At 35.9% G+C, this 19,160-nt stretch overlaps 1 protein-coding gene across 5 annotated transcripts in view; it reads left to right on the top strand.

Annotated features, from left to right (window-relative positions):
* LOC141521178 (scavenger receptor cysteine-rich domain-containing protein DMBT1-like) overlaps positions 1 to 19,160 on the top strand; it is a 96,326-nt gene that overhangs the window by 1,373 nt on the left and 75,793 nt on the right. For all 5 annotated transcript variants that reach the window (XM_074233441.1, XM_074233439.1, XM_074233440.1 and 2 more), the window contains exons 3-16: positions 2 to 25; positions 681 to 834; positions 2,551 to 2,768; positions 4,193 to 4,504; positions 5,836 to 5,868; positions 7,004 to 7,030; positions 8,496 to 8,649; positions 9,398 to 9,615; positions 10,556 to 10,867; positions 11,792 to 11,845; positions 13,181 to 13,222; positions 16,522 to 16,833; positions 17,344 to 17,367; positions 18,740 to 18,784. In XM_074233441.1, the coding sequence (XP_074089542.1) occupies positions 2 to 25; positions 681 to 834; positions 2,551 to 2,768; positions 4,193 to 4,504; positions 5,836 to 5,868; positions 7,004 to 7,030; positions 8,496 to 8,649; positions 9,398 to 9,615; positions 10,556 to 10,867; positions 11,792 to 11,845; positions 13,181 to 13,222; positions 16,522 to 16,833; positions 17,344 to 17,367; positions 18,740 to 18,784 (1,929 nt within the window). The remainder of the gene's footprint in view (position 1; positions 26 to 680; positions 835 to 2,550; positions 2,769 to 4,192; positions 4,505 to 5,835; positions 5,869 to 7,003; positions 7,031 to 8,495; positions 8,650 to 9,397; positions 9,616 to 10,555; positions 10,868 to 11,791; positions 11,846 to 13,180; positions 13,223 to 16,521; positions 16,834 to 17,343; positions 17,368 to 18,739; positions 18,785 to 19,160) is intronic.

Genomic DNA, 19,160 nt, shown 5'->3' with positions numbered 1-19,160 from the left:
GTTTTACAAGCAACTGTGCCCAAAGGTAATTCTCTCTTGTTAAAAATTTATCACTTCCTTAAAATGATATTAGCTGAAATCAGTATTTCTAGAATCCTTAAAAGCAGGATAGAATTTCTTTTTCCATTGATGATTCAATTGGCAGTTATGAGGGCAAAGGAGAGAGTGAATTAAAATCCCTAAAAACAACATCCACCCTGCCATAAAATCTAAGGTTGATGGGCAAGTAAGAGATGATTTCATATGACCAGAGGTAGAAGGGAGGAGTGAGAGGATAGAATAGTTTCATGTAGGATTCGTTTGAGGATTAAGGACACTAAATGTGGGGCAAAAGACTAGTATGATGGCATACCTATTAGCTCAGTTCATGAGTGTGTCAGTCTATTATTAAGGCACTATATCATTTCCGTTTTTAGGGTATAATTTCTATGACTTCCCACCAGTACCTACACACACACACACACACACACACACACACACACACACACACACACTCCAATATCTGTCTTTGATTTGCCTACCAAGATTCATAACTAAACCATCTTCCCAATTTGCCAGTTGCCAAACTTATGAGGTAGAATGAATGTTACATGCATCTCACTTTTTCCTTGATTATTTGTAGTGAAAATATAAAGAGTATATAGAAGTAAAACCTGACTTCCTTTTTTCCCTTTTTACAGGAGGAAGTAATTCTTGTGGTGGAGTCATCTCAAAGCTTTCTGGCTCATTTTCTAGCCCATGGTATCCTAAAAACTATCCCACAGATGTAGAATGTGTTTGGGTTATACATGTGGAAGAGAAATTCCGAATTGAACTTCAGATCCCCAGCCTGAAGTAAGTAAACAACCTAAACCATCACACCCCCAATAGCTAATCATATTGGAATCAATACTTTTCTTAAACATACTTGGATTTTTTCCTATGAGAAAGTTTTTTTTTCAAAATTTCAGTTGGTTGTTGCCTAGAACTTTCACAAAAGAAGGTTATTTTGCCCTTTTTGCAGTTTCTCTGATATTTTTTTCTTTGATAACTTTTCCATTCTTGTTTCTTAAACTCTTCCCCTAGTAGAACTGAGTTTCCTGGCAGCTTCTCCTTCTGACTTTATCTTTCCAGTCTATAAAACAGTAAACTTCCTTTCCTTTCTCCAACTTAACCAGCCTCGACCAGTTTCCTCAACTGTCAAATGTGGAGTTAGACTAAAATCCCTTACAGTTCTTTTCACAACTGCAATGATATTATAATCTTTGCAGGACACAATTCAGAGTCTCCAATCTATCTTTAGTTCTGCTATCTTTGTCCTGTTTTTTTAATAACTGTCTTCAAAAATGCAATAGATAGACAGATAGATAGATAGATAAGAGTCAGACAGAAACAGATAGATGTAGATATTAGTTAGCTAATATATACTAGACAGGGAGATGATAAACTGATAGAAGAAAAATAGATAGATGGATGCATAGACAGGCAGCTGGATAGATGATGGATAATAGAGAGACAGATAGACAGAGAAAGGCAGATAGATAGACTGATAATAATGATTTTTCATATTTTCAAAGAAGATAAGACAACAGGGAAGTGATACCATGACAAGCACATGAATTGGATTTGAGTAAGGGGGACTATACTATCACCAGCCTCACTTTCTCCTTTAAAGCCATCTGGGTCCAGTAGCCAGATGTGAATCAGGAGGACTGGAGACAACCCTGGATGCAAGGCAATAAGGACTAAGTGACTTGCCCAAGGTCACACAGCTAGTGAGTGGCAAGTGTCTGAGGCGGGATTTGAACTGTCCTCCTGACTCCAAAGCCAGGGCTCTGACTACTGCACTACCCAGTTGCCCATGATTGAGTGATAGGTAGCTAGATGATAGGTTGATAAATGCTAGAAAGAGGAAACAGGTACACTTTACTTTTGCCTGAATCGGAAAAATACCAATGCCTGTGGAAGTAGATTGAAGTGATTTATCCTGTACTCCTATGAAGTCCCTCTATTAAATGAAAACACTTTTCATGATATTTATCTGTGGTGCTGAACTAAGGGGAAGATTCCAGGCCTGAGTAGATGATCTCGCAGAATCTGGATACTTACTCATGCTGTTTCTCTTGGGAAAACCAATCCAATGAGAGCTCCTTGAGTATAGGAACCCTTTTGTCTTTGACATATTAGCAGGCACTTATTAAATTATTGTTGATTTTCCAATTGAACTGAAGAATTTCAATCTAATATTTTTTAGGGGTTTTTTTTGCAAGGCAATGAATGGGGTTAAGTGGCTTGCCCAAGGCCACACAGCTAGGTAATTAGTAAGTGTCTGAGGCTGGATTTGAACTCAGGTACTCCAGACTCCAGGGCCGGTGCTCTTTCCACGCGCCACCTAGCTGCCCCCAGTCTAATATTTAAAAAAGAATTAGGTATCTTGAGATTTCTTAAGGTAAAGGGCCATTTTATAATTCAAAATATTCATTATGTGTTCTTTTATTTTCTTAACTTGAATTTGAAATGATCATAGATTATAATGATGGGAAACTGATGTCAATGCATTTCCATTCTTAGATTGGAAGATATCTATGGGTGCCCTTATGACTTTCTTGAAATCTTTGATGGATTGCAAGCTGCCCACCTATCTATGGGGAGATTCTGTGCTGGGGCAGAGCTCACATTTTTCTCCTCTTTAAACAAAGTAACAGTTGTATTCAGAAGTGACTCTATGATCACCAACACTGGCTTCTATGCAATGTATAATGCTATTCAGCAAGGTGAACAAGAAACTGGTAGGTATCTATGATGCTGATTCCTTTGTTTTTAAGACAATAATATATGAAATTTGATCTGAAGCAGACCTTTTGCTGGCAAAGTTCGGAATTTCATTTATACAAAGCACCTACCTATCCTACTCCTAAAGATATTCATAGTCATTTGTTCCATCCTCAAATGGTGACATTTAGTTTCAGGCAGAAGCAAAATGTCTTGAATATATGTCTTGAATAAGTCTATGTACATTAGGAGAGTGGTGCATTACTCCTATAAATAGCCATCTTTCTTCCCAAATAAATGGGGGGGGGGGGGGTTGGGGAGGAAGTGCTACCAAGATGAAAAAAAATATATATATATATGTATATATATTTTAAATTTGACATTAAAATTCTCATTTAAAAAAAGATTATAGATATTGGGATCTCAAAGGCCATCTAGTTCAGTCTTTTTGTTTTAAATTTGAGAAAATTGAGAATGGGGAAGTTAAATGATTTGTCCAATGTCATGCTTGTTACAACCATCAGAAATGGGAGTTAAGCAAGATCCTCTGACTACCTATCCAATACTCTTTCTACCACTTCAGCTGGCATATGTCAGTCTTACTTGTTTATGACACTTATCCATCCCAAAGTGTTCCTCCTCTACCCATAATTTGCACGTAATCCTTGCTTAATGTAGTATCTCATCTTAAAGAGTTACTGGACTTTTGGCAACTTTCAATCCAATAATATGGTATTTTAAAAAATAATTTTTAATGCTTTTTGTTTTGGTTTCTCTGTCATTTCTCAGTATTCTCCCAGTATATAACTAGAAAGTCCTGCATTATTATAATGAAAAAGTTATACAAAATCAACAAATATAGTTATTTGTGATGCATATAAATAAATATATATATATATATATGCATATGCACCATTCTATATCTGTTGACGCCTGCCTTTCCAATGAAAGGAGAAAGGTGCATTTCCTCACCTATAGTTTAGGACCAAGATTGCTCATCTAATTATGCCATAAATGGCTTTTTTTAGTATTCTAAACCATTGACATCCAAGTGCTAAATACAGGCTCTACCTTTCATAGTTTTATTGCTAGACAAACAAACTAAAAGCTCATTTATAATCCACCCCCTTCATTTTAAGAAGGATCAACTGAGAGGTAGAAATATAAAACTCCTTGCTGATGGTCCCACAGAGTTGGGATAGGAAATGAAATTTTTTAGCAAAAGCTCTATATAGGCCAACTAGATTGCACAGTGGATAGTCCCTGGAGTCATGAGGACTTGAATTCCAGTCCAGCCTCAAACATTTAATAATTGCCTAGCTGTGTGACCTTGAGCAATTCACTTAATCCCATTGCCTTAAATTTTAAAAAAAGATACTGGCAAAAGCTCTATCTATAGCTAAACTTTTTTGTTTTGGGTTTTTTAAATTATATTTCTAAGATATGTCCCTGAGATTGGTGAATGGAAGTCATAGGTGTGAAGGTCGTGTGGAGGTGTACTACAATGGCACCTGGGGAACAGTGTGTGATGACAGCTGGGACCTGACAGATGCCCAGGTCATATGTCAGCAGTTGGGCTGTGGACAAGCTCTGTCTGCACCAGGACATAACCACTTTGTCGGAGGTTTGGGACCCATAATTCTGGATGATGTGCAGTGCATTGGAAATGAAGCCAAAGTATGGCAGTGCATGCACAATGGTTGGTTCTCCCATAACTGTGGACACCAGGAAGATGCCAGTGTTGTCTGTTCAGGTATGTTCTGGTTGGCCCTGTCAATGCCTCTGCTGTGAGGGAACAGTTGAGAAAGTAGTCTTTAGTGTATCACTACCCTTTGTTTCATTTTTGCATCATATGCTATGGATTTTTTACTTTTCTCAAATGGTTAAAATGATCCTGGGCAAGGTACTTCTGTTTTATATTCCTCAAAATCTAAGACTTATTAACTGAATCTTAGGTCATGATCTATATTGATTGAGAGAGTTCTCACATTGGCAGTGTTCTTTCATTAATTTCATTTTTTAATTTAATTTCATTTTACATATCTATATAAAATTTAGAAAGACTTGATATGAACATATCTTTTACCAAGACTCAATTTGAATGAACTGGTGAATTGGATGATGGTAGTGGATGAATAGGAGATGGAAATTATCATATATTCTAAATTTCAGAATTCCTAGAATGCAGAATTTCTCTACAATGACATAATTCCTATCTATTTTGAAAGTTATTCATATTACAAAGTTACAAAGGACACAGTTCAAGCTTCTTTTTGATAGATGAAGAAGCTGAGGTCCAGGGAAAGGTGACCTGCTCAAGGTCACACAAGGAACATATTGGAGATTGGGGATCAAACCTAGGTCCTCTGATGCCACAGAAAATTCTTTATGCATCATATTGTCTAACTGATAATAATTCCTATTGATTCCAAGTAACCATATTAAACTGACTGCCAATGATGATCCTACTAATTCCACTTCCTGGGATTCTGTTACTGCTAACTAATAAGCAATAGTTTATTTATATTTGTACTATCATTAAACCTATAAGGAAAAATATAATCTGGAGCTATAGCTTAGCAGATTCATCAGGGTTTGACCCCAGAGCATTGAAATTGAGAAATTTATACTCTTTTAGCATGTAGAAACTATTGAACTTTGCTCCTATTTGGCAAGAATAATTAGTTATATAGGAAATTACATTTCCTCCCTCTAGCCAGATGAAACAAAAACATTCTACAGAGGTTCTTTATTGAATTAGTCCTACACTGTTGTCCATCCCCTATTCTTAAGGGATGCTTAAGACTGTCCTCTATAGAATCTGGTATGCTGAGGTATGAGCTTTTGACTACCACTCCAACCAGCCCCAACTGAATTTGTTTTGTTGGTCCTGAGTACTAAAACTTAGAGAAGTTACTCACCAACTTTAGATTTGGTTCATATACTTTTGAACTAATTTGACCATTGACTCTTATTGCTACAAGCCCTAATGATTTTAGTGTAAAAATCATGTGATATTTAAAATTTAACTAATCTATTAATTTATTCACTTTGACTCTCCTGTCTTCTTTTGCATCTGAGCAGCTTCTGATGGCCACATGCAATCAGTACCAACAGGTAGGAATTATTTATAACATCATGTTTCTATCAGACAGAGACTGGGAGTTTGGGAAGCTGAGAGGTTCCCCAAATACATAAAAGTTATTTAATCCTGGAACCACTGATTTTTCTGAGGCTCTTTGCCAAATCAAATAGATTTATACCTATGTGTTCAGAGATGAAAATCACAATAAAATTACTGGGATTCCATGGATCAGTTAGCTGGCCCCCTCCTTGGTACAGAATACCCATGTACCAGATGCTTACAGGTATAAAAAATGAGCAAACATTTACTTTCTAAATATTATCTCATTTCTAAATATTATCTCATTCCATCCTCACAACAACTCTGGGAATTAAGTGATATCATCATATCCATTTTACAGTCAATAAAACTGAGGTTAGGGGCAGCTAGGTGGCACAGTGGATAGAGCTCCGGTCCTGGAGTCAGGAGTACCTGAGTTCAAATCCAGCCTCAGACACTTAATAATTACCTAGCTGTGTGGCCTTGGGCAAGCCACTAACCCCATTGCCTTGCAAAAACCTTTAAAAAAAAGAAAGAAAGAAAACTGAGGTTGATGGAAGTTAAATGACTTTGCCCTGAGTCAAATTTGGACTCAGATCTTCCTGACTTCATTCCTTTCTGCTATACTCCATAGTCCCTCAAAAGAAGTAGAACACACAACCCATGCACTTTATAGATGGGGAAACTGAGGCCCAAAGAAGTTAAATTACCTGCCAAGAGTGACATAGAAAATTCATAGGATTAAAACCCATTGCTTTGATTTCAAATCCAGGGCTATATTTCAATTTTAATTCATTCAGCATCTTCCATGTGTATAGAATTATGCTAGGTGCTGGAGAAAAGAGTTTAGCTAAGACACAGTTTCTCTACCCTCATGGGACTTAGGAGGCAACTATAATATGCACAAATAATTATGAATAATAATACAAGATAAATATTTTAGAGGGGGTTGCAACATAAAGTATGTGAGAGGAATAGACTTAGAAAGGACCTAATCATCTGACCAGTCTGTGGAACATAGAAAAGGAAATCCTAGCCCCAGTTCTGAAAGGGGGACTTGATATTTTTAAAAACCCATTTGACTAGTGCAATCTTTCTTCATGATATTTTTTTCTGTTTCCTTTGCAGACTTGAATGATGCATCTCCACCAATAGGTATTGCTGACATTTTATTTGCCTTTTCTACTCAGCTAACGTTTTTGGTTTTGGGGGTTTTTTTTTAAGTGTGAGACCAAAAAGTCTTTGGAAATGTGTAGTATCACTCAGAGTCAATCCCATTACCTATCAGCATGTTGGCTTTGACCTTCTCTGTCTTCAACCTGAGCCAGTTGGTCCATCCTTAGGCAACCTGATGGCCCCTTGCTTCCATGGGCTGAAGACATTAATATCAAATTTAGTATAGATAATCTGACTGGCTCTGACCACCATGAGCTCAAGAAATCAATCAGCCCTAGCTTTGAGTCACCATCTGTTTCTCAAATCACAACACCTCTAGGTCCTAGATTAATGCTCTTTTCACCTTGAATAGGTAGACATGAAAGGTTACAACCAAGTCAAAGACTTAGTTCAAAAACAACAATTGAACACAATTATTGATTTATTTTTTTTATTCTAATAGAAGGTAAATATGTTGTTATATATGTATCTGCAGAAAGGAACTTAAGAAGTCACTCAGTCCATGTCCTGTCTGAATACAAAAATAATATCTTTGAATATCGTAACATTTTAAGAACTGATATTTATATTTCCACTATTTTATATGATCCTTATAAAAATCCTAGGAGGTAGAGATTTCTCTGACCTGTTCCTATAATTCTTATTTTACAAATAAAGATATCGAAGTGTAGTTAATTTAAGTAACTTGCTTGTTGTCAAAGAGAGAGTTATCAAAGGAAGGATTTGAACTGAGGTCTTCATGACTACTAAATCTAGTTCTCTATCCTAGCTATACAACACTGCTTACCTAATTTCAATTTTTCAAAATGTTATTTCTATCATTTTTACCCTCATGATACTCCTGAACAATGGTGTAGTAGAAAGAGAACTTGCCTTGGAGGCAGGAAACCTGGGTTCAAATTCTGCCTCTAATACATCCAAAAAAGCTCTATGACCTTGGCAAATTACTTAAACTCTCAGTGCTCTAGACTAGTCTCTGAAACTTTGGGCTGCAGAGATGGTGCTGATTTGAATTGGCAATGGAACTGCCTAACCTTCTCATCAGGAACTTCCAACCCCAATAAAAAAAAAATCACAGGTTCTACTCTTATTTTCAAACAGTCCTATGTAGTTGACTGTGAAGTCAATGAAAAAACTGAAGGCATAGAGATTATTAATAGAGAAATAAAATTAATGATCCTGACTTACAACTCTGTGCCCTTGCCATCAATCCAAATTAATAATAATAATAATAATAAATAATAATAATTAATAATAATATTTGGTAATGCTTTAAAATTTGCAAAGCACTTTTCTCATAAGAATCCCATAAGATTAATAGTAGTACAAATAATTATCCCCAATTTACAGATAAGGGAACTTGGGAAGTTAATCCTGGTCACACAACCAGTAGAAATCAGAACATATAAAAGTCATCTAATGTGATTCCTTCCCTTTTTTGCAGATGAAAATTTCCATTGTGGTGGTTTGCTCACAAATTCTTCAGGCTCTTTTGCCAGTCCCTGGTATCCTAAAAAATACCCAACTAATATAGTTTGTGCTTGGGAAATACAAGTGGACAGAAGAGCTCATGTCAAACTCACATTTGAAGATATAAAGTAAGTAAAATATGTATATGCACATATATTCATATATACATACATACATATTAGTTGCTATTGTATCATCTGCTAAAGTATGGATTCCTTATATTTCAAAAAGGGCTAATAATAGCTAAAGACCAGATAATAATGGGAATGTGGCAAATACAAACTTCCAGATAATAGCCTTTATCTAGACAGTTCATACATCTTCTGCTCTTCTTACTTAATGATCATAGACTAAGGATTCTTACTGACCATATTTTCCTCAAAAGCAAAATAGTTGGGCATATGCAAAAGGGGAGAGAAACAAATACATTTTGATAGTAGCTGACATTTATATTGACTCCTTACCATTACAAAACACTTCACTAACATCTCATTTGAATTCCATACCAATCCTATATGGTAGGTAGACATTGCAGATATTATGATTCCCATTTTACACATAGGGAAACTGAGGCTCAGATAAGTTAAATAATGTGCTCAGATTTGCATAGATTATCTGGCTGCAAAGCCATGCTCTTTCTATTTCAGTGACCATTTAGTTAAAACTACAGATTTAGAACTGGAAGGAAGGACCAAACCCCTCATTTTACAAATTAGTAGCTTAAGGGAAAGAGAGCTAAAGTGACTTGTCCTTGGTTGCACAGCTATTATCTAATGTAAGATTTGAAATCAGGTCTTTCTGACATCAAGCCTAGTTCATTATCCACTATTCCTCCCAGATTATTCTACTAAGAGATAATTTCATTTCATTTCACAGGATGGAAAACTTCTATGGCTGTCCTTATGACTTTGTGGAAATATTTGATGGTCCCCAGAGTGCTTCATTTTCCCTTGGGAGGTTCTGTTCTGATACCACCCCAATATTCACATCTTCCTCCAATAGTATGACTGTTGTATTCCACAGTGATGCCATCATCACCAATATTGGCTTCCATGCCTCCTACGATTCCCTTACGCAAGATGAAAATAGTAATGGTAAGAGCTCATAAAGCTGGAACATTTCTGAAAAATAAATATATCTCATTCCAAATGTAAGAATATATATTCTAAAAATTGAGTTGAGATCAAAACATAACCTCTGCTCTAAATTAGGCAGATAATTTTTCATTGCATCACCTGGTAGGATAGCAGTTTTATGATTTCAGACTTATCCACTGCTTACAAGACTAGCAAGCAAGTCAACTAAAGCAAAATGAAAATGTGCTACTTTCAATTATTTCTTTTTGAAAAACAGAGACATTATCCTTTTTCTCAGATTCACAAATGGCTATGAATTTGGGATATCTTAGAATATAACTGATTTAACCTTGATAGTAAAAACAATACAAGGAAGACTTTAATTTTTGAACTTATGACTTTTTTTGCACCCTATATTTTGTCCTTAGCCATAATAGTTATATTGAAATTATAATGTACTCAATAGTAATCTAGTGGTTTGAAAGAATTGATGCACTTGCCAAGAGGGCTGAAGTAATTTCTCATGATATAACTGGGCCATTAGGGAACTTAGGCTCAGCACATGAGAGTCATCATATGTGATAGCATGACTGGGAAACTTCTTTTACATGAACTATTTTAGTAAAAATAAATATTTATTTAACTAATGATCTCTTTGTTAAAAAAAAAACAGAAAATAACTTTGATCCAAAGTTCAAAATCAGATAGCTCAATCTTTTCATCTAGAAATGAATTTCATTATAAAAAGCCATTTTCTCTAATCTGGTAAATGTTTTCATGTCAAATGGAAAATTAAAGGGAATTTCTGAAAACATTTTTCCTAAAATGCTAAGCTGATGAAGACTACGTATTCAGAAACCATTGAACTCTGTGGAATTGCACATAGACCCCCTTTTTCAAAATACTATTAAGTGGGAAGTGTCACAAAGCAATAACCATTTTCCCCCCTGTTGCCAAGACATTTCTCTAAGATTGATGAATGGAAGTCACCAATGTGAAGGAAGAGTTGAAGTATACTACAATAAGACCTGGGGCACAGTGTGTGATGACAGCTGGGACCTCAGAGATGCACAAGTTGTGTGCAGACAGCTGGACTGTGGAAGAGCTATTGCAGCCCCAGGACGGGCACATTTTGACCGAGGCTCAGGATCTATTGCTTTGGATGATGTGGAATGTGATGGAAATGAAGCAAAACTGTGGCATTGCCTTAACAGTGGCTGGTTCTCCCACAACTGTGGTCATCATGAAGATGCTGGAGTTAGTTGTTCAGGTATTGTCTTATTTCCATTAAAGCAAATTGTGGAGGAATCATTTGAAGGAAACAAGAAGGAATAAAATACATATTGACCCAACAACTATAAACTCAAAAGAATCTATTTCTAAATATATGGTTCTCTGGGTGTCTAGGTGGTGTAGTGGATAAAGCACCGGCCCTAGAGTCAGGAGTACCTGGGTTCAAATCCAGTCTCAGACACTTAATAATTACCTATCTGTGTGGCCTTGGGCAAGCCACTTAACCCCATTTGCCTTGCAAAAAAAAATAACCTAAAAAAACCCTAAATATATGTTTCTTGATAATATTCAATAAGATAACACAGTGGATAGAGTACTAGACCTGGAGTCATGAATACCTGAGTTCAAATCCATTCTCAGATATTTTGGGAAAATCATTTAATCTGTCTGCCTCAGTTTCCTCATTATTATTAGAAACCAAATTCAAGTTGTATTTCTACAAACTCAATTTTTCTACAAAGAAGCACCAAATATATGCTATTTGAATACTTCTTAACATTTGTGTGACCTTAGGTAAATCTTTTTCCTCTCTGGGCTTCAGTGTCTTCAACTATAAAAGGAAGAGGTACTAAATTATCTAAATTATCTCTAAGTTCTCTTCATGCTCTAAAATTTTATGAGTCAATAATCAGTTGACCAATAATCAGTTCAACAATGATTCAATAAATCAATGAAATGAATACTTGTATTATTTATCTAAATGGTTTCCAAATTGGTGTGAGAAGTGTTTTGTTACTATAGCTAAATAAAAAATGGAGGGGGGGTGGATTAAGAATTATGGGAATTTGAGGCTACAAATGAACAATTGACAAATTTAGGTAATTTTAATTTCTAGAACAATTTTCAAATAGATGGGTCATTTATATAAAATATTTGCCTAATTTCCCCTTATCTTTTTTAGGTACAATGAATTCTCCAACATCAACAGTGACTGAAGCTAATGACTCAACATCAGGTATTTTTTGGTTCTTCTTCAGTTAGCAAAACATTATCTAAGTCATTTTGTCAATGACTAAGACACAGAGTCAATTATTCTTCTACTGCTCCCAGGGAAATCCAAAAATAGGACATAAACTTGTATTTTTTACCTTTAGGTTCCATCTTAATGGAAAGAAAGTGGGAAGAGGGGTAACTTCTTTCTGTCCCTCAGATTAATCTTGGCTCACCTTTCCAAAGCTTTGACATTCATTCATAATTTCAATGGTGATTTCCCATTATTACCTTGATGTGGATAGTTCAACTAACTACATAGATGAAATCCCTCAAGTAGATGAGTAGATGATCTTTAAAAGTTTTAGTAATGAGAAAATGATTATTCTATGACCTACCTGGTGGTGTGCATCAACAATAATAACATTTATATAGTGCTTTTAAGTATATAAAACACTTCATAAATATTATCATTATTTTATCTTTGTAATGACTTTGAGAGGTGGGTGCTATTATTATCTCCATTACATAAATGAGAAACTGAGGTAAATAGAGGTTAAGTAAATTGCCCAGGATCACAGAATATCTATAACTAAATTTGAGCTTTGATCCTTCTGCAAGTCCATGGGCTCTATTCATTGAGCCATAGAACTGTTTCTATCTCTAAACTTAACTAACTGGTACTCAAACAATTAGACATACAATTCATCACTTAGTCACACTGAGAACCTTAATGGACATTCAAGTCCCCCCACAGAGTTTGGACTCAATTGGCACATTTGCTGAAAACCCACATCACTCTCATGCTGTGGTAAAACACTGGATAATAGCCAAATTCCCAATGTAGTGAACTGGAATCTTTATTAGGTAAAAATTCAAGACAGCAAAATGGTTGATAAGTCAAAGAAAACAACATGGTGATATGGAAAGAGAACTAAATTTGCAATTTGAGGACCTGGGTTCAAATCCTGTATCAAACTTACCACTATTTATGCAACCTTAGGCAAGTCACTTAGCTTCTTCAGACTTCAGTTTCCTCGGCTGTAAAATGAACTCAATAATATCCAACAGCTCTTATACTTTTGAATTTGTGATCCTACTAATTAGTCATTGGCATATGTTAGCCAAAACAATCAATCTCTTATTTGACTTTTAAATCCATTAGGTGACTTTTTTTTTAAATAATGAATCAAAGGAGTCAAAAGCCCCAGAATCTGCAGAAATAATGAAACACTAAGCCTAGAGTTAGAAATTGACTGCAAATGATCCCCAAAGAAGATAATCAAACCATAAATAAGTTGAATGTAACTTATATTGACAAAGATGTTATATAATTTCCTCTTTTGCTTTCTATTTGCAGAGGCAGCTGCCGCAAATTCAACAGAATCACCCCCAGCAACTGGTAATACTCTCTCAAACCTTCTCACAATGCATCTTATCATTCTTCAGCTCAGGGAAATTTTCATTATATCCAGTAAATTCTTCCTTTACACTGCTGCCAAACCGATTTTCCTAAAATCCAATCTTACCGTATTGCTTTCTTACTCAACAAATCCCATTTGCTCCCTAGAACCACTAAGGTAGAATATACTATGTATGGCATATACAACATTTTACAACCTTTGTTTAAATTATGTTATTATTAATTGATGTATATTACATATTAAATATTAAATAGTATATTATATATTGCATTATTATATAAGTTCTATAAATTACAACAAGTTTATTTAAAAGATTACACATATGAACTTTTACAACCCAACCTGCTTTTCCTTATTGCATTTTACTTCCCTTCACACACACTAAGATTCAGTCAAACTGACCCACTTGATGTTCTGCACCCATGGGACCCCATCTCCTGTCTCTGGGTTTTTATACTGGATCTTCTCCCCAAAACCAGCTCTTAGAATTTCTAATTTCATTCAAAATTGAGATCAAGGGACTTGTTATCTTTTATTTCTGTCTCCCAAGTGCTTACCTGGGGGCCATAATAGATACTCAATAAATGCTTGTAAATTGATTGATTATTAGAAAAATATAGCAAACTTCTAGAGATACCTTAAATGTGTACTGATAGTCTGAATTACAATAAATCTATAGATATACAGTCTATGGTACCCACCCTCTTATTGTTAACTTCCCTACTACTCCATCACCAAGCCCACTGATACTAATGCTATTAGAGAAACTCTAAGTGCAGAATTTAATAAAAGGTGAAAAACAGAAGTAGTTTTGGAAATTATCACTCCAAGAAGTGATGGTCTCTTTTCTTGGCAATCTTTTTCGATCAAAAATATCTGTTCAAGTTCATACATAGACAACCTAATTTTTCCACTTCTTTGCTGATTAAATTTACATAAATTTAAGCATTTTTCATCTTAATTTCTTAAAATGTAAATAACTCCAGAAGGAGTTAGGCATTCTTATTCATTCAAGCATTAGTGTGAATTGGTAATTACTTTTTCCCCTAGCTGAGATCAACTACAGAAGTGAATAGAAGGAATTTTTCTTTGTTTTGTTTTGGTTTGCTTTGTTTTTATTAGAGAAGAGAAGAAAGAATTTAAATAGTAAAACAGGGTGAGGTGATTCAAGGGGAAATTTAGGATATCAGGAAAACTATGCATCATGGAAACATCAAAAGTAGGAGAGGAGGGGGGCAGCTAGGTGGTGCAGCAGATAGAGCATGGGCCCTGGAGTCAGGAAGACCTGAGTTCAAATCCAGCCTCAGACACTTAATAATTACCTAGCTGCGTGGCCTTGGGCAAGCCACTTAACCCCAATGCATTGTAAAAACTAAAAAAAAAAAAAAAAAAAAAAGGTAGGAGAGGAGGGAAGGAAGGGAGGAGGAAAACAAAGATTCTACCCATTTCAAAATTTTGCCTAGACATAGGAAATATGAAACATTTTTCCATCCTTCTTGTCCTAAATTATAAAACCTTGAGTTTCCCATACCCAGAACTCAACCCAGAGAAAAATAGTCATATTATCAAAATGATCAGTTCCTTAGTCCTAAATTCTAAATCTCCATTTTGTATTACAAAGAGTGCTATAAATAATGACCCTAATAGAGCATAATCTTTTTTTTAGGTTTTTTCCTTTTATAGCAAGGCAAATGGGGTTAAGTGGCTTGCCCAAGACCACACAGCTAGGTAATTATTAAGTGTCTGAGACCAGATTTGAACCCTGGTACTCCTGACTCCAAGCCTGGTTTATCCACTACGCCACCTAGCCACCCCAATAGAGCATAATCTTGAAGTCAGGAGGACACGAGTTTGAATCCAGCCTCAGACACTTGACTCTTAATAGCTGTATGACCTTGGGCAAATCATTTAACCCTGATTCCTTCACATCTAGGGCCATCTCCAGTCTTCCTTATTCCTATCTGGCCACTAGAAGAGAAAGTGAAGCTGGTGACTTAGCACAGCACCTCCTCAGTCAAATCCAATTCGTATGCTTGTCAAGGCATCACCTCCCTGATGTCATAGTCTTCTTCAAAAATGAAGGACAAACATTTCAGATTTAGCCTGGTACTATTTTGATTGGACATGACCGTATATATTAAAATGTTATTTTTAACAAACTAACAATTAAACTGTTAAGGACTGAAATTGGAGGACTGATACTGGAAAATCTCAAATTGAAATTGAATTATAGTCCACATGAACTGACTCTCATAATACAATCAATCTTTACATTGCTGATTCCAGTCATCCCTTCTCCAACCCTATCCAAATTCCTAAAATCAATCAAATAATCAAAAAATATTTAGAAAGTACAAATCAATCAAGAAATAAAAACCAAAGTGAAGGATTGTCACAGGGAAGGGGAATTAGCTTGCTCTTCTTGGCTTCATATGGTAGAACTAGGAATGATGGGTTTAAATCCCAGCCCTGACACTAATTAGCTCTTGAACTTAATCTTACTTGGCTTCGTTTTCCTTATTTATAAAGAAATTATATTAAACAATTTATTAATTATTATAATTAAATTAGTTATTATATTATTTATTTTATTGTTTGTGTATAATTATATAATTAAATTATTATTATAATTAAAATTATTTATCATATTAAATCATTTATAAAAGGAGCTATAATTGCCAAGGTTGTTTCTGCCTTTAACATTCTATGAGTCATTCAGTTGGTTGGCCTGACTTCGTCATCTGTTGAATAATAAGACTGCACTAGATCATCTCTGAGTTCTCTAGACTACGTTCAAGGTCACAGGGGGAGTCAGCTGCAGAGACCAGACTAGGATCTGGGATTCCTAACTTCTTGTGCAATAATCTCAACACTGCATCACAATGTTGTTTGTGTGTTTTACATGAAAAATGCAAAATCCTTTGTGACAAAAGCCAGGTCTCATATGAAACAAAGGGAGGAGGAGAATTCTAGTGTATTGACAAGTCAGTTTTTAAAAAATGGGGGAAGGGAACTATAACAATGAAAATACTGAATGTTTGCTAATTATCAAGTATTTATTAAGTACCTTTTACATGTCAGATGCTAGTGATATGAGGACACAGAGTGCACCAGTCCCACCACCTATTCATATTCTAATAAGGAAACAAAACTCAGAAAGGTGAATCTCTTGTAGTTTCTAATTACCATAGACATCTGCCCTCTCACTCCCAACTCGCTGTCATGTTTTTGTAGGCAAGCCTCACCTTAGGTTCTTTCTGCCCTCTGTCCATCCAAGGTGCAGGTATCAGGTTAACAGATGGCCAGAATAGATGTGAAGGGCGTGTGGAAGTCTATCACAATGACACCTGGGGAACCGTGTGTGATGATGGCTGGGACCTCGAAGATGCCCAGGTCGTCTGCAAGCAACTTGGCTGTGGATCTGCCTTAGCCTCACTTCCAGGAGCCAGGTTTGGCCCTGGCTCTGGCAGCATTATCCTGGATGATGTCATCTGTACAGGAGCAGAATCCTCTTTGGAACAGTGCCTTCACAGTAACTGGTTCACTCACAACTGTGGGCACCATGAAGATGCCAGTGTAATCTGTTCAAGTATGTTGGTTTGGTTCCTTAAAATAGCAATGTCATATCACAATCATAAACATTGGAAACCCCAGTTACAATAAAGGAACTCAGGAAAAAGAGGTGTACAGTATTATGCTATTCTCAGTCCTTACTCCTAAAAATATGCAAACTTTTAAAAACAAGAATGAATAACCCACCCCAACTGTAGCATCTTGGCAGAAGGGAAGATCAATAGACTATTTCAGACCTAGGAATACCACATTTTTTCCTATAATGACTTTAGCTCATTAGTACATTTTCCTAGTTGGATAAAGGGATTCAGCATAAAATCAATTTGTCTACTTTTATATTTGACAGCTATTAGTCAGGTGATTGAAATTTGGTCGGACACAAAATGTTAAAAGCTCAAAGAAGTATATAACAGGTGAATGTGAACTGTTTAAACCTGGTTTCATTGTCAAGGCTTAAATTTCAGTTTCTAATCTTGCAACTAACTTATGATTTGTCATCACCAATGCTTTCTTTTTGTCTCCACAGATTCCTCATCAATGGGAAAGTCAGGTATCAGTAACTCATTGATTACAATGTTGGACTAAAAAGTGAAATTTTGCCTTAAAGCATGATTTTGTCCTAGTTCATATACCTAGTGTGACTCTACAGGCTTTTCAGAAAATCATGGAAATTACAGTAGCAGAAGAGAAATTGCTATTCTAGGTTCCCATTAGGATATTCTCCTGATGCTTCTCCCCTCCCCTCCCCTACAAGTGTCCAGGGTCCTGTGGCAGATGAAGCAATTAGAATAATTTTGACTTTGAAACTGAGGACTAAGGTTCAAATCCTGCTTTTATCACTGCCTATGCTGTCTTGGGCTTCTCTTGACTTCTCTGAGCCTCAGTTTCTTCATTTGTAAATTCAAATTATTGGAGTAGTTTGGATCCAAATCTGTGATACTGTGAGCCTATGGCTGCTCACGATATACTGCTGTGTCACCTGACAGTGATCTCTCCTAAAAGTTGATCATGGCACAGACCTTTCCCTCCTCCATATGTTGTTCATTATCATCCTCAGGGTAGATACGTCATGCTTAAGAAGAATAGCCATAGATTAGCTGCAGTAATTTGGAAGAGGATAACTAAGAAAGTGAAGGGAATTAAAAACCATGCCATGTGCAATTTGATTGCAGGAGATGGGGATGCTTAGCCTAGAGAAGAGAATATTCGGAAGGGCTAGTATATAACCTGTCTTCAAAAACTCTCATATAGAAGAACCATTATTTAGGTCTGCTTGGTATGTCAAAGGACAGAACTAGGAATAATGAATGTTAGTCATAGAGAAAAAGATTTGAGACTGATATAAAGATAGCTGTCTTACACTTAAACTTATTCGTAAGTGATCATGTCCAGAGGCAGTGAGATTTTCATTAAAGATCTTTCAAAAGAAATTAAATGAATTAGCCAGGTGTAAATGACACTAAGATGCCCTTGAAGATTCTCTTCCAGAGCTAAAAATGTCCAGATTCTGTGAATCTAAGAGAGTACTGGTGATGGTGCTGGAGCACTATCCAACAATTAGAAGGAGTGATGGGTCATGGAACTCAAGGAGAAGAGTTCAAGGAGTTTAAGGGTTAAAAAACAGCCATCAATTTTAGCAATTAGGATGTCACTGGAACTCTTAAAAAGTAGTACACAGGGGCGGCTAGGTGGCGCAGTAGATAGAGCACTGGCCCTGGAGTCAGGAGTACCTGGGTTCAAATCCGGTTTCAGACATTTAATAATTACCTAGCTGTGTGGCCTTGGGCAAGCCACTTAACCCCGTTGCCTTTAAAAAAAAAAAAAAGAATGTTTACAAAAAAGTAGTACATAACAATGTAAGAAACTAGTTCCTGTTTATTTGGGACACTAATTAACCTGCCTTTTATTCTTTGCTTTTCTAGATTTTCCAGGTCCTAAGGAAAAGACAAACGTTCTCCATCTAATAGGTAATCATAAATTTTGTGGATTGAGTGGGGGAGGGAAGGAGGACAGGACCAGAACTGTAATTCAATCTGTGTATGGAATTCCTCTGAAGCAACTCCTTGTATCAAAACTCCATTTCAACAAATCAGCAACTGTTCTATAATGGAGTCTGAGAGAATTGTCTGAGGCTTTGAGAATATAAGTGACTTGAATCACAGAGCCAGCAATTTTGGGATATGAGACTTGCACCCAAGTCTTCCTGACTCTGAGATTTCCTCTTTCTCTATTAAACCAGAGTTGTCTACCAATTGAAAATTAATTTATATGTAAAATAGTACCTTATATTCTGGAAATTTTTTCTTCATTCTGAGGAACATTATGGTCAAAAATAATTTAACT

This window comes from Macrotis lagotis, chromosome 4 (assembly GCF_037893015.1).
Source record: "Macrotis lagotis isolate mMagLag1 chromosome 4, bilby.v1.9.chrom.fasta, whole genome shotgun sequence".
Classification (NCBI taxonomy): domain Eukaryota; kingdom Metazoa; phylum Chordata; class Mammalia; order Peramelemorphia; family Peramelidae; genus Macrotis; species Macrotis lagotis.
The sequence above is the reverse complement of the archived record's forward strand: the minus strand, read 5'-3'. Positions and strand labels throughout refer to the sequence as shown.